At 42.6% G+C, this 13,773-nt stretch overlaps 1 protein-coding gene across 3 annotated transcripts in view; it reads left to right on the top strand.

Moving 5' to 3' along the window:
• The window catches only part of POGLUT3 (protein O-glucosyltransferase 3), a 90,951-nt gene that overhangs the window by 29,167 nt on the left and 48,011 nt on the right, over window positions 1-13,773 (top strand). For all 3 annotated transcript variants that reach the window (XM_044919608.1, XM_021696493.2, XM_044919607.1), the window contains exons 2-3: window positions 8,043-8,203; window positions 9,780-9,942. In XM_044919608.1, the coding sequence (XP_044775543.1) occupies window positions 8,043-8,203; window positions 9,780-9,942 (324 nt within the window). The remainder of the gene's footprint in view (window positions 1-8,042; window positions 8,204-9,779; window positions 9,943-13,773) is intronic.

Here is a 13,773-nt window from a genome sequence, read left to right on the forward strand (position 1 = left end):
TACAGGAAGGTCAGCTGTGAAAGAGAAAACGATGTGTTCAGAAGCCAAGGAAATAAGGAGAGTGGAGAAAAATGTGAGCAAGGAGATGAAGAGGGGAATGAACACAGCACAAAGATGAATTGATGCCCTCAGCAAGAGGAGCTCATATGGGAGCAATTTTGAGAAATATTTGAGGTCTTTCTGACAAGAAAATGGAAGGTATAAGTCCTGTTTTCTGGCTTCAGGGACTTGCTCTCAACATCTGTCCAGCTGCTGTCTCCTCAGTCCTATTTGGATTATCATTACTGTCTTTTTTAAATGTCAAAAGTCACGTTGAGCGGCGCCTGGGTGGCTCAGCCGTTAAGCGTCTGCCTTCGGCTCAGGTCACGATCCCGGGGTCCTGGGATCCAGCCCCGCATTGGGCTCCCTGCTGAGCAGGGAGCCTGCTTCTCCCATTCCCCTTGCTTGTGCTCTCTCGCTCATGCTCTCTCTCAAATAAATATATAAAACCTAAAAAAAAAAAAAAGTCATGTTGAGCTTACTTCTATCAATTGCATTGTTTGCGAACGGAGTTAGTGGTACCCAGAGGCAGTGAGAGAGAAGGTTAGGTAGCCTGAGTTCTCATTCCAGGGCAAAGCCCCAGCCTGCAGGCGGGCTCAGTGGTGTCCCTGTAAACGAGGACATCCAATCCCAATGCAGCCATGTGAGGATTAGCAATAATGGCTGCAAAATCCTGTCAGGTAGGAGCTCAACACAGCATCTCATGTTACTACTGGTTATTATTATTTTACCTGAAGATGGAAAGATTGACGAGATTATCTTATAAGGCCCTCTTCAGATTTTTAAGATTTCTTAATGATTTAATTTTGACGTAGGAATAATGAGCCTTTTCATTTCACCGTACATTTTAAACCAGAAGATATCTTCAAGATAATCTCATCTGTGTTAAGTTCTGCATAACAAACCATCCTAAAGCTTAAAGGCCCAGAAGGACTTCTATTGATTAGCTCACAGTTCTGTGGGACAGCCATTTGGGCTGCGCTCAGCTGGGGGCCTCTCCTGGTCTCCCCTCGGGTCTCTGCATCCGGTTGGGCTAAGGTGGCCACACTCACTGGTCTGGCAGGTGGCGATACACCCCACCGGGGTCCGTCTGGTCTGCGCATGCTCTCATTCTCCGGGAGGCCAGCCCGGGCTTCCTTATGCGCCAGAATCAAGATTCCGGGAGGCAGAGGACAGAGGCTGCGAGGCTTCCCAAGGCCGGGGCTCAGAAGTCTGGCAGTACCTCTTCTTCACTTTCAGTTGTTCTGAGCACAAGGCCAGACAGGTCCGAGGGGCAGGCCGAGTGACAAAGTCACATCCCAAAGGCGCAGACATTCAGGGATGTGAGGAGTTGTGGAGACTTGTTTTGTCAACATCTGCCACCTCATCCAACCCCCTTTCACAAATGAGGGAAATAAAGCCGAGAAAGTTAAATATTTGGCCAGGATCACCCAGCTAGAACCTGACCCTCTCCAGTGCTCTTGGTACTATCTGAGCAGACAAGGGAGGGAGGGGGAGGCGAAGAATGCTGAGCACACGCTAAAGGTTAGTAGGTAGGTCGCCGTGAAAATAAGATGAGGATACAAACCTGCTGGGAGCAAAGGAGAACAAAGAAGTGAGCTGCACAGGTCAGCAGGGCCACCACTGGGGAAGACAAAGAGGAGGAGAGGAGAGATGGATTCATTCTCCGAGGATGGAAAATCAGTTTACGGCAGGAGGAGGACCCTCGGAGGACACACTCCTGCAGGTGCGTGAATGGCATCAAAGCCACGGCGGTCCAAGACTCCTGTGCATGAAGAAAGAGCAGAGGGCTGGGACTACGGCTCAGCAAGAAAAGACCTGATTTAGTTGAGTCAAGTTAATCAGCCCGGGGGTAGAACAAATTACAAGTGTAGACAACAGTCCCTCCTGGTATGTTGAGTCAAGCTGGACTAGCAAAGCCAGCAAGGTGTGCGCTTGGATTTTATCTCGGTGTAGGTCGTCTGTAACCCTGTGGTTCTTCTTGGCGTAAAGCGGACTGCGTGCTCTACATGGCTGCCTGAGTATGTAACAAACCAGCTTGGAGGAGGAAGAGCCCCGGGCAGGCTGTCTGTTGACTTGGTTGAATTTCACTTGCAAGCGAATGTTCTCTAAGCCTCCCAGCTGAGACTTACAGTGCCGTCCTTTTAAGGTTCACATATTTTTATGTTAAGGTGTTTTGTTGGTTTTGCTAGTGTGGAGCTTTGTATATTTTTTTAAGTACCTAGCTCAGTCTAAACCACTGGTTTTACCATTGTGTTCTTTTTAGTACCAGAAGCTCAGTCAACCATTATAAAAGTACTGACTGTATTTTATAGGACATAGGACTCTTTGGTGTAAAAGATTAAGGAGTTGAGTTACAGGTACCCGGAGAGTTTAGATTTGTGTGTCATTCACGGCTTCCCTTCCTGGGTTGTCCTCACTTCAAAGGCCAGAACTATTTATGTCTTATTTCCTTTAGTAATAGGTAAACACAGTGCCATTATTTTTTACTGCCTGACCCTTGAATTTTCAGGCTCTGGGTTGTTCATATTCACCCACTTTCCTGACAGTCTTGGGCTATTTCTGCCTTAAAAGCCACTGAATTTCCTTTGTTGTTGTTGTTGTTTATTTATTTATTTATTTACTTATTTACTTATTTATTTTTAAGTAATTTCTACACCTGACATGCGGCTTAAACTCACAACCCGAGATCAAGAGTCTCCTGTTCCACTATCTGAGCCAGCCAGGCACCCCCAAAGCCACTGAATTTCTTTAAAATCATGCCCTTTTCTATATCCGCGTGTAACTACTGTCCGCATCTCGTTTCTCATTGTCTTCGGGAGATAGATATTAGCATAAGCACATCCTCAGGTGAAATATGTTTTACCTACTCAAGCCCTAGTCAGAATCAAAGTCAGAAATCTGGGGGGAAATAATTAGAGTAAATAAGAAAAATAAGGAGTTCATGTTTTATTAAACATGCCTCATTCTAGTGAAAAACTGAGGCATTGATTACCTCATTGATTGCCAAAATACAAAATACAAAATGTCATTAGTAAGCAGACATGTGGGATGTAATCAAACCTCACTACTTATCAAAGAAATGTAGCATTTTTTTGGTCTTGATCTCAGGGTAATGAGTTCAAGACTCCCGTTGGGCTCCATGCCCAGCACTTAAAAAAAAAAAAAGAAAGGAAGGAAGAAATATAGCATTTTTTTAAGCAAAGAAAAATCCTTAAAAGAAAAATATCCACAATTAAAAACATGGTACCTTGAAAGTATTAAATTCAGAAAATAAAAATACTCAAAAAATAACATCTCGTCTTCCAAAGGTGCCCAGTTACCATATTATACATCACTGGTATGAGTAATATGCTATAGCCATTGTGAGAAGTATTTTGGTAGTGTATAAAGAATCACAAAAAGTGTTTTTGACTCTTTGACCCAGTAATTTCTGCTCCAATGTCTGTCAAAAACACTGTAAAAACAGAAAATGCACAGGGATGTCCGTTACAGCAGTATTTATAAGGCAAAATCGTAATGTTCTTCACCAGAGGAATAAATAAATTATGAAATCATACTAGCTTGAATTTTATGCAAATATTTGATGATTGCTCCAAAGATGAGTAATGGTAAAGGTGTTCAATATATAAGGTTGTTTTTTTTGAAGATTGTATATGCACCATTTCTGTGAATGGCATCTTCCATGCACCTATGTGAATCGGAAATCAAGGAGTCTTCCTTGACACACCTCTGTCCTCTTAGCCCCCTCCAAAGTTACTTCATCCCTTGGTGGGCACTTGAGTATAAATTTCACCTGCTAAGTAGCTCTGAACACTTCCTACTTTTCTTCTGCTTCACCACCACCGTCCTGGTCTAAGCAAACAACTCTCTGTCCTGGACCCTCCAAGTCTCCTCTTCTCCCCTGCAATCTTCTCTCCACCAGGAGCTAGAATCTTTTTAATTATTGAGGTGTAATTGAGGTATAGCATTATATTGGTTTCAGGTGTACAACATAGTGATTCAATATCTCTATACACTGCAAACTGATCACTGCAGTAAGTCTAGTTACCATCCATCACCATGCATAGCTACATAGCTTTTTTCTTGTGAGGAGGACTTTTAAGACCTACTCTCTTAGCAACTTTCAAATATGCAACACAGAATTAATAACCTAGTCACCATGCTGTACATTATATCCCCAGGACTTATTTTATAACTAGAAGTTTGTACCTTTTGACCTTCGTCACCCGTTTCTCCTGCCTCCCATCCCCCGCCTCTGGCAACCATCAGTTTGTTCTCTGTGTCTAGGAACTTGATTTGTTGTTGTTTAAATTCCACATGTAAGTGAGATCATACAGTATTATTTCACTTAGCATAATGCCCTCAAGTTCTATTCATGTAGTTGCAAATGGCAAGATTTCATTCTTTTTTATGACTGAATAATATTCCATTGTGTGTGGATTAGATTTGTATTGTATTTTATATATATGGAATTAAAATTGTATTTGTATTGTATTTTGTTTTTCCATACAATTAATATTCCAGAGGTGCATATACTTTTTGAGTTAGTGTTTTCATTCTCCTTGGATAAATACTCAGAAGTGGAATTGCTAGATCATAGGGTAGTTCTATTTTTAACTTTTTGAGGAACCTCCATACTATTTTCCAGAGTGGCTACACCAGTTTGCGTTCTCACCAACAGTGCACGAGGGCTCCCTTTTCTCCATATCCTCACCAATACTTGTTATTTCTTGTCTTTTTGGTAATAGCCATCCTGCCTGGTGTGAGGTGATATCTCATTGTGGTTTTGATTTGCACTTCCCGAACGATTAGTAATGTTGAGCATCTTTTCGTGTGCTCCCTGGCCATCTGTATATCTTCTTTGGAAAAATGTCTGTTCAGCTCCTCTGTCCATTTTTTAAATCAGATAGTTTGGTCTTTTTGCTATTGAATTGTATGAGTTCTTTATATATTTTGGTAATTAACTCCTTATCAGATACATGATTTGCAAACACTCCTTCCTCTTCAGTAGGTTGCCTTTTCATTTTGCTTAGGATTTCCTTTGCTGTGCGGAAAGTTTTTAGTCCAGGATGATCTTTTGAAAATGCAAACGTGACGTGTCATGTCAAGGCCGAGTCAACAAGGTGTTGTCAGTGCTGCAGGACTAAACGGCAGACCGCTCACCCCACATGCTACTGCACGACCCAGCAGCCGCCTCCCTCTCAGCTCTCCCCTGAGCTCCCTGCCTCTTTCCTTGGGGGCATTTGCCCTACAGCTGCTACTTCTCTGCCTGGAAAGCTCCCTCTCTCTCTCTCTCTCTCTCTCTCCCAGAATCACCTACCTGCTCCCCTTCATCCTCAACCTTCTCTCAGAACCACCTACCTGCTACCCCTTCATCCTCAACCTTCTCCCAGAACCACCTACCTGCTACCCCTTCATCCTCAGCCTTCTCCCAGAACCACCTACCTGCTATGCCTTCATCCTCAACCTTCAGGCCACATATCGTGTTCTCGGGAAAAATCTTCGCTGCTGCCCCAGGTGCTCACCTAGCACCTGTTTACTTTTCTATTGTTTGCCCCCAACAGGGTGTAAATTCTGTGAGGGCAAGGACTTGACTTGTTCACTGCTCTTCACCCAGAGTTCAATGTGTGTTGAATGCATTAATCATTCTCGCCTCTCTTGGTTATCTTACATCTGTCTTGTGACTGGGCTCAGATCTGTTTCTCATTAGATGGGGAGTCCCACGGAGGGTGGGAGCCACGTCTGCTCTGTTCAGCATTGTATCCCTGCATGCACCCCAGGAGGCCTTCTACAAATGTATATTGAATAAATTTTATCACGACCATGTGAAAAGTCATACCAAATGGTTAATAGTGATTGTGTTAAGACTGTGAAAACATCACTGATTTTTTTTCTCTATCTACAAGAAAAAGTATAATGGAAAAAAGCCCCAACAATATAAAAATTAACAACAAGAAAAAATAATTAATATATTATATTTACTGAATAAACATAATTAAAAAGTTAAAAATAGAAATGATACCTATAATTATTCTGCCCTAAGAGACCAGGTGTTCTGATTTTTTTCCCCAATGTGTGCAGCATTTTATATAGCTTGGAATAGATAAAACCTGCATTTTGTCTTTCCTGCTTCGTGCTATGGGACATTCCCAGGATGCTGCATTGCCCGCATAATTATTTTTAGAAACTAGTGTACAGGGAGGAGGGCTGTTTCTTCAAGATTTACTTCCTGAGGTCAAATTCAAACTGTGGGAGTCTTCCCATAGAGGTACGGATTTCTGACTTCATTGGCCGGAAGTTGGGAAAGAAACAGGCTTTGAAGGATGTGAGCGCAAGCCTGGAATGAGCACTTGACGTCAAATGAAGTGTGATGATTTTCAAAGAGAGTCAGTGTTTCATCAAGCCTCTAGTAAAAATGAATAAATAGTTACGTTGTTTGGAGAATTCCGAAGTCAGGTAGCTTGACTGTGTTCTGAGATGAGGTGGATGCATTGACAAGTGGTGGGGGGGGTGGTGCTGAGTGTCAGGCTCGAACAATCGGGGGGGGGGGAGGACTTCGAGAACATAGAATGGGGAACAAGTGTGGCACATTAATAAATGAGGTGATGACAAGCTGGAGGCAGCCAGTACTGATTAGAAACAGTTACTTGTGGTCCCTCGGTTGGCAGGGAAGTGGCAGTAGAGACAGGAGTGACCAGGCGTCCGAGGGACAGCAGTGACAGATGGAGGCACCCAGGCGGATGCTGTGGCCTGGACATGACGACTGCTGCCTCCTGCGTTTCAAAATGCAAGTCTGGGCAGGATGGCCTCTGGCTTCCTTCTCGATTATTTTATAAAATGACAGTATCATAGCCCCAAGCAGGAGCCTGGGTCGAATGAACCACATTACCTTTAACCCCAAATTTGCCACTCTGCGGCTGTCTTGCTCACCATGTTCTTCATCATACAAACTCCCCGACCCTGGTGCTTCACAGAGGACCCAGGGTAAAGGGTAACTGCTGCAGAATCACATGAAATTCTTTCCCAAGCAGCAGAACTTCCCAAGCTTGGACCCCATCAACAAGCCCAGTGCTGTGCCAAACTGACCACTAAGAGATTTACATCATGTACTTCAGACTCGCCTTTCTGCTCTGTTTGCCCCGTCCAGCACTCACGCTTCCTCTCTCTCTCTCTCTCTCTCTCTCTCTCTCTCTGGATTAAGCACCTCTCATTTCCAAACAGTTCTAGGGTTTTCCTAAACTAGAGCAAATTGGCTTTAAAAAAAAAAAAGAACCAGTAATTAAATCACAGCCAGTGATTTAATTAAGGGCTAAGCAACCTTTTCATTTGAAAGAGGACAAGTACGATGAAAGGGCAGAGGAAAAGGATAAAGAAGGAATTATAGGACTTCAGGCCTGGTGTTTGGAAGGTGTGGGGCAGACGCATTTGTGCTCTGGATGGCCTCTCCTATCCATCTCAAGTCACACTGGCTTTGACGACAAAGCATTAGCTGTCATTTGTGTTAATTTCTTTATCTAAAATCATTATATTCAACCATTTCTTCTGTGAGTAAACGTTTATCTTTGACCACTAGACCCTGTCTATTATGTTCAGTGTTGAATCCCCACTGTCTACACTGGGACTGGTACATGAACATTGCTCAAGAAACACTGAATGAATGAATGAGTAATCAGAACTAGAATATTCTGGTTTCTGCATGTCATTAAATCATCAACCATTCAACTGTATTATTAGGTCAGGTTCGCATAATGCTCAACCCAAGTTGTCATCACCAGCTTGATTACTTTAACGGCTAGCAAAAACTTGTGGATTGTATTTAGAAAAACACAGCTAAAATACGTACATGGTGGGGAAAAGGAAATTCTGACCAGGGCCAGTTTCTCTCCCAGACTCAGAGTTTATGCAGCTCTCCCTAGGTCAAGTTTAACGTCCTATCCAATGAATGTGCACTTGATATGAAGAAATTTAAAGGATGCATTGACATTTTTGTTTTATTTCAGCGAACTCCAGAAGACAAAGAGGGATATCAGATGGCTTCAGGGAGTGACTGGCGAATGGTTTGAGGAAATTCAAAGAAAAAAGTTCTGCAATGAAACAGATGTTAGCCAAATGTTAAAACAACCACTTACATACAGACTAAGGAAGGGGATGGCAGAAAATGGTGAGAAAAAAATTTAGATCTAGATTTTTTTTTTCCTTACAGCACTGTATTCTAGATAATGACTCAGTGGGTCTCCAATTTAACCAATCCATATTTAGGATTATTTTTAAATCATAAGGTACAAAAGTTTTATACCTAGCATATAATAAAAAGAGTGAACTGAAAATGTGCTATAATGTCTTGGGGGTATGTTTTTAGAATCAGGCAAGATAGCGTAGTGGTTAAGAACACAGACATCAATATTAAAAAAAGGCTTGGATTCACATCTCCACTCTCTTGGTATTCTCTATTCTATCAGAATCCATGTAACTGTTCAAGTTACTTATTCTCTATAAGCTTCAATTTTCTCATCTTTAAATGGGTATGATGATACACCTCAGAGGGTCGTTGTGTATGTATAATGCACCGAGCTGGAACACAGTAAGCACTTAAATGATTGGGATGATGGTGCAGAAGAAGGGGGAGATGGAGGGGGAGAGAAAGGGGGAGGGGGAATTATGGGAGAAGGTGGTAGAAGAGCCGCCACCCTTCTGGTACTTTGGTAACTTAAACTCCATAGGTAAGTGCTTCTTTGAACATCCCAACCATGTGACTACTCACACGTTACTTATCTTCACCCATCACTTTTTTTTTCCAATCTGTAAATGAGGATAAAAAAACCCACTTTCACAGGACTATTGTGAGAATAACAAAGTGCATTCAGCATTATAAACTATGAAAACAGTATAGAGTATCTTCCTACTGATATAATCATATTGACTACTTTTGCTGGCATGTTACTAACATTAGTAACATCAAGAAACATGTAACAATATTTCTAAAGTTATACTGACAATATTTTACAACTCCCATAATAAACAAATCTATCTAAAAAGACTCATAGTTCAGACTTTGAAATTAACCCCATATTTACCATGATGACTTTCCCCTTACCTTGAATTCCTCTAATATTTATAAATTCAGCATGTCCAAATATATTACAGTATTACAGACTTTGTATATGTTGATATTGCCTTAGAATTTTTAATACTCACATATGTAACTATATGTTATCTATACACACATTAGGCATGTTTATATTACAGGCAGACACACATATAAACCATTATGTGTAGCAAATACACATACACACAGATTTCTGATGGGAATAAGGGACACTCTAAGTGGCTTGATTTCCTTTTCCTTTACTTTCTTTGGAGTAAAAAGTTACATGGTGTCTATCAGTATGGTTTTAAAGCACTAAGATAAAAAATGTCTGAAGGACAGGGTGGCTAAAGGCACCCCGCAAGTTGAACGAGGGCTGTGACACCTTACGTTGCGGGGAGGCACGTTCCACGGAACTGCGGCTCACGGTGCATATTGAAAGGGCTCCCTACTCTTCGTGAGGATTTTCTCTACGCAGCAGAGCCTTCAGAAGCACAGGGCGCCCCTGAGTTCCTAGGGTCTTCATGTGGGGATGCCTGCTGCATTCTCCGTCTCCATCGAGAAGCGGGAAGCAAGAGCGAGGGCTCAGTTCTCTGAGATGTATTTACCTGGAAATATTGAGTGAAGCCAAATTTCTACAATTTCCCTCTAGATCCCATGGAATTACAAGCATCAAGATCTAAAACTACAGCTAATCAAAGAAACCCAACATCCATTTCTTCTCGGCTGAGCTTCAGATCGTCGTTTGCTTCCCTGTTCTCATTCAGAAAATCCAGAAAGGAGACTTTAAAGCTTCAGTCACTGGGACAGAAAGGGTGAGTTAAACTCGGATCACGTGACACCTCTGATGGCAGAGGCCGGTAGCCTGTTTTGTGTTCAGAATGTTTAATGTTTGTTCTCTGACTTTAAATGCAGATAGTCACAAAAGAAACAGGACTGAACTCGCAGAGGGACAAAGTCCTTCTGACACCACGAAACTTGGCTCTTTTGAAAGCCAACTTCTAACCAACTGCACAGATCCCAGGTAGTGCACGCAGTGATTAATGGGTAAATGTTGGGAAATGCTCATTGACTTTCTCCACTGTTCCAAGAGCCTGGTCTATGCTCTGGTCAGGAAGATATCTTCAAATCAAAACTACTTTTTCCTTGGGGATATGTGTATCTGTGGTCACAAGGAGAGATGGGGTAGAAAGATGAAATGAAAGTAAACGAGATGAGCAACGAGAGTAGAGAAAACTGGCATTTTAAAATTGAGGGGATGAGGATATTACCGTGACTAGCAGTATCCAGAACGGCTGTTCTGCTGTGGGGACCCAGAATTTAAACTTAAGGTAAAGAAAGGGAAGCTTTTTGGAACAGGCATCATTCCAGAGAGTTCCCAGTGTAGAACGGTGTAAAAATCAGTTCATCCTGACTCACAGGTTATTGGATTGTTTTGTGAAAAACAAGCAAGGCTTTGCTTACATGCAATTGGGCTGACTGCTAAATATTTTCAGCATGTCTTCCTGGTTGAAAAGCTTCCCACCCTCTTAAGGTGTTGGCCTCACACGTGACGTGAGCCATCACACCATTAAGAGTGCGTTGCTGCACTAAATAGGAGGTGCTGGAGGTCACTCTTGCTGAAAACAGTAAGTGGCACGCAGCGGGTGATGAGGCTCCTGAACCTGGAGAACAGAACTCTGTCCTCCCCTCTCGAGTAGATGGAAGGTGTTTTGCTCCCAGCTTTCACCTGAGCCTGCTTTTGTCTTTGCTGAAATAATGAAGAGCTGAACAGAATGTAGATTTATGTGACTGTCCCTACCAGAGTCACTTGCAAGGAAGTACTCTGCAAATAGGTGAGTTGCTTTTCTTTGTAAAAATGTTTGAAACGCTAGTAATCCTCTCGTTTGGAGATTTAAAATCGAAGGGTATTTCCTGTGGAGGGAATATGTATTTTAAGGACAAAAAAAAATATTCCTGATGTGTGGTGAAACTGGGACTTGTGATGGAGTTTGTGTTTTAGGTGATTTTCTTTAAGGCAGAGTTTTATACAACTGAACAATCTAACATCAGTAAACCTGGAAAAGTTGAGGAACCTGTTCACTCTGTGGACAAGTTATTTCCGAGCTCATATTGCAAGTCACTGCAAAAATGGATCAAAGAAGACAGCAAATCTAGAATCTTCCATCTGGGTATCATGTTTTCTGGTTACAGATCAAGGTAAAAAAAAAAAATTGCAACTTCACAAAATTCTATTTAGCAACCATCCTTCTTGTGTGCCATCCTGACTTGCAGCTTTCTTTTAACCATACCAACTAAAACATAAAAATCAGAATGCAGAAATGGAACAGATTTTATCCTTTAAGTATATGTGTGTATGTTAAGCAGTTTTCAGAATCTGTCTTCTCTAAACACATTTTAGTTTCAAAATGGAATTGGAAATAAATATTTATGAATTGTGCTGGTGCAGATTATCATGAAGGCACTGGTTTTTTGCTCCTAAGAAGTTTCGGTAGATAAACTGCAAAAACATGTCCTTTTTATTTTTATTTTATTTTCTTAAAAATTTTTTTAAGATTTTATTTATTTATCCATTTGATAGAGAGGTAGAGAGAGAGCACAAGTAGGCAGAACGGCAGGCAGAGGGAGAGGGAGAAGCAGGCTCTCCACTGAGCAGGGAGCCTGACACAGGGCTTGATCCCAGGACCCTAGGATCATGACCCAAGCTGAAGGCAGACACCTAACCGACTGAGCCACCCACGTGCCCCTGTCCTTTTTATTCTTAAATATGTGCGTGACCTATTTGGATATAAATCCTGAGTGTGTGTGTGTGTGTGTGTGTGTGTGTGTGTGTGTGTGTGGCCAGGGGTTGGTTTTAGGGAATGTTGTGCTATGGTAGGAATATAAATTGTGTATTGTACATTTCCAGAGACTCTTTACTCTTAAGTAGAGCCTACCTTTCTTTGATAGTTCTGATCTTTTGAAATACAAATTCAACCTTCCAAATACATGATTCAGGAGCTCCTCCTTGCCTTTAACTGCACCAGGAAGAACTGACAAGCCCCAGGAAAGCACAGTCATCCTGTGCCAGGTGGCCATCAGGTTCCTACTTGCCAAAGCCATCTGGGCTCCACTTTGTCACACTCGGGGCTCTGAGAACAAGTCAGCAAAGCAGTTGAGAGGATCTTTTGCAAATCACAGGAAGAGAACCCACCCCTCCAGGCAAAATATAGCCTTCTGTTCAGCCCTGAAAGACTCGAGTATCAGAGAACTTTCTTTTCATCTTTTAAGCTGTGGTTTAACCAAGAAATGACACTGGATCGTGGAGAAAACTCCCCAGAAGGAAATGGATTTGGTCATTTCATCAGATATTTACTTTAGAAAGGCCCAGCCAGTAAAAGTATATGATATACTGAAGCTTTGGTTTCCTCTTAGGAGTGGATAAAAAAGCCATGAGAACATGGTGACTGAATGAATTAACAAAAAGGCAAAAAGTTTTGTCATTTCTGCTTCAAATAGGATGAGTTTCTCCTCCCAAATCTGTGCACTTCTCAAATTATCCCATTATTTTATTTTATTTTATTTATTTTTTTTAATTTAAAGATTTTATTTATTTATTTGACAGAGAGAGAGACAGAGAAAGAGGGAACACAAGCAGGGGGAGTGGGAGAGGGAGAAGCAGGCTCCCCACAGAGCAGGGAGCCCGACGCGGGACTCGATCCCAGGACCCTGGGATCATGACCTGAGCCGAAGGCAGACGCTTAACGACTGAGCCACCCAGGCGCCCCTATCCCATTATTATTTTAATCCTATTTGTAAATGATGGAATTATATTCCCTCTGACCCCTCCCCAACCCCAGGAAAAAGGAAAAATATTTTCCACTCATGTTTCGATTTGTTTATTGCCGGCCAACACTTTCAAGAGAAGTATACGTGTATATTGCAAGTATCTTTCCCCCAGCGTTTCCCCGTAGGTTCTGTCTCCTGTGTCTCGTGATAGGGCATCTACTGCGTATGGCATAGGGCTCAGCCCCGCACCCCGCCCTGCCGGCACGAAATTTCAGTAAGCTAGAGCCTCAAAAATTCCTTCTGCGGAGTTTAGCAAGTACGCAAGAGTGTAGGTCATGAGCTTACAAATGCAATCTTCCTGGCTGCCAAAGAGGATTTACAGTTGTTCATTCCTTATTCCAGACGCCCATGATCCCAATAATGCCCTCCCTGCTATGGATACGTGCTGTGCGCACCCCTCTGGGTCTCATGCTACCGCGCCATCCACAGTGACGTTGCCCCTTCAAGGGGGCCACTTACACTGTCAGAACTGTGTCGCCATGTGCCGCTAGTTCATGAGGGCGATTTTAGGGATGTGGATCCCCACCCCCGTCCTTTGTTGTAGTCCCGAGGACCAGGGCAAAGTGAAAAGACGAGGGAACTAGTTCGTAAGGCTCGTGAGTAGCATGTACAATTCAATTTAAGATCCCCTCTTTTCTTTGAGAACCATCACAGTGCTTAGCCTCTGTTAAGTACCCACTGCGTGGTGGTGATGAGAACGGGCAGCGCCTCTCCGGGGCTGAGTGCATGCCCCTTACCCTGCAGCTTCAGGAGGATTTTATTTTTCCCTTGAGATGCAAAGCGCTTTGGTGGATCCACCTTGCTGCTCTTCAGACATG

The sequence above is a fragment of the Neomonachus schauinslandi genome, chromosome 11 (assembly GCF_002201575.2).
Source record: "Neomonachus schauinslandi chromosome 11, ASM220157v2, whole genome shotgun sequence".
NCBI classification, from domain to species: domain Eukaryota; kingdom Metazoa; phylum Chordata; class Mammalia; order Carnivora; family Phocidae; genus Neomonachus; species Neomonachus schauinslandi.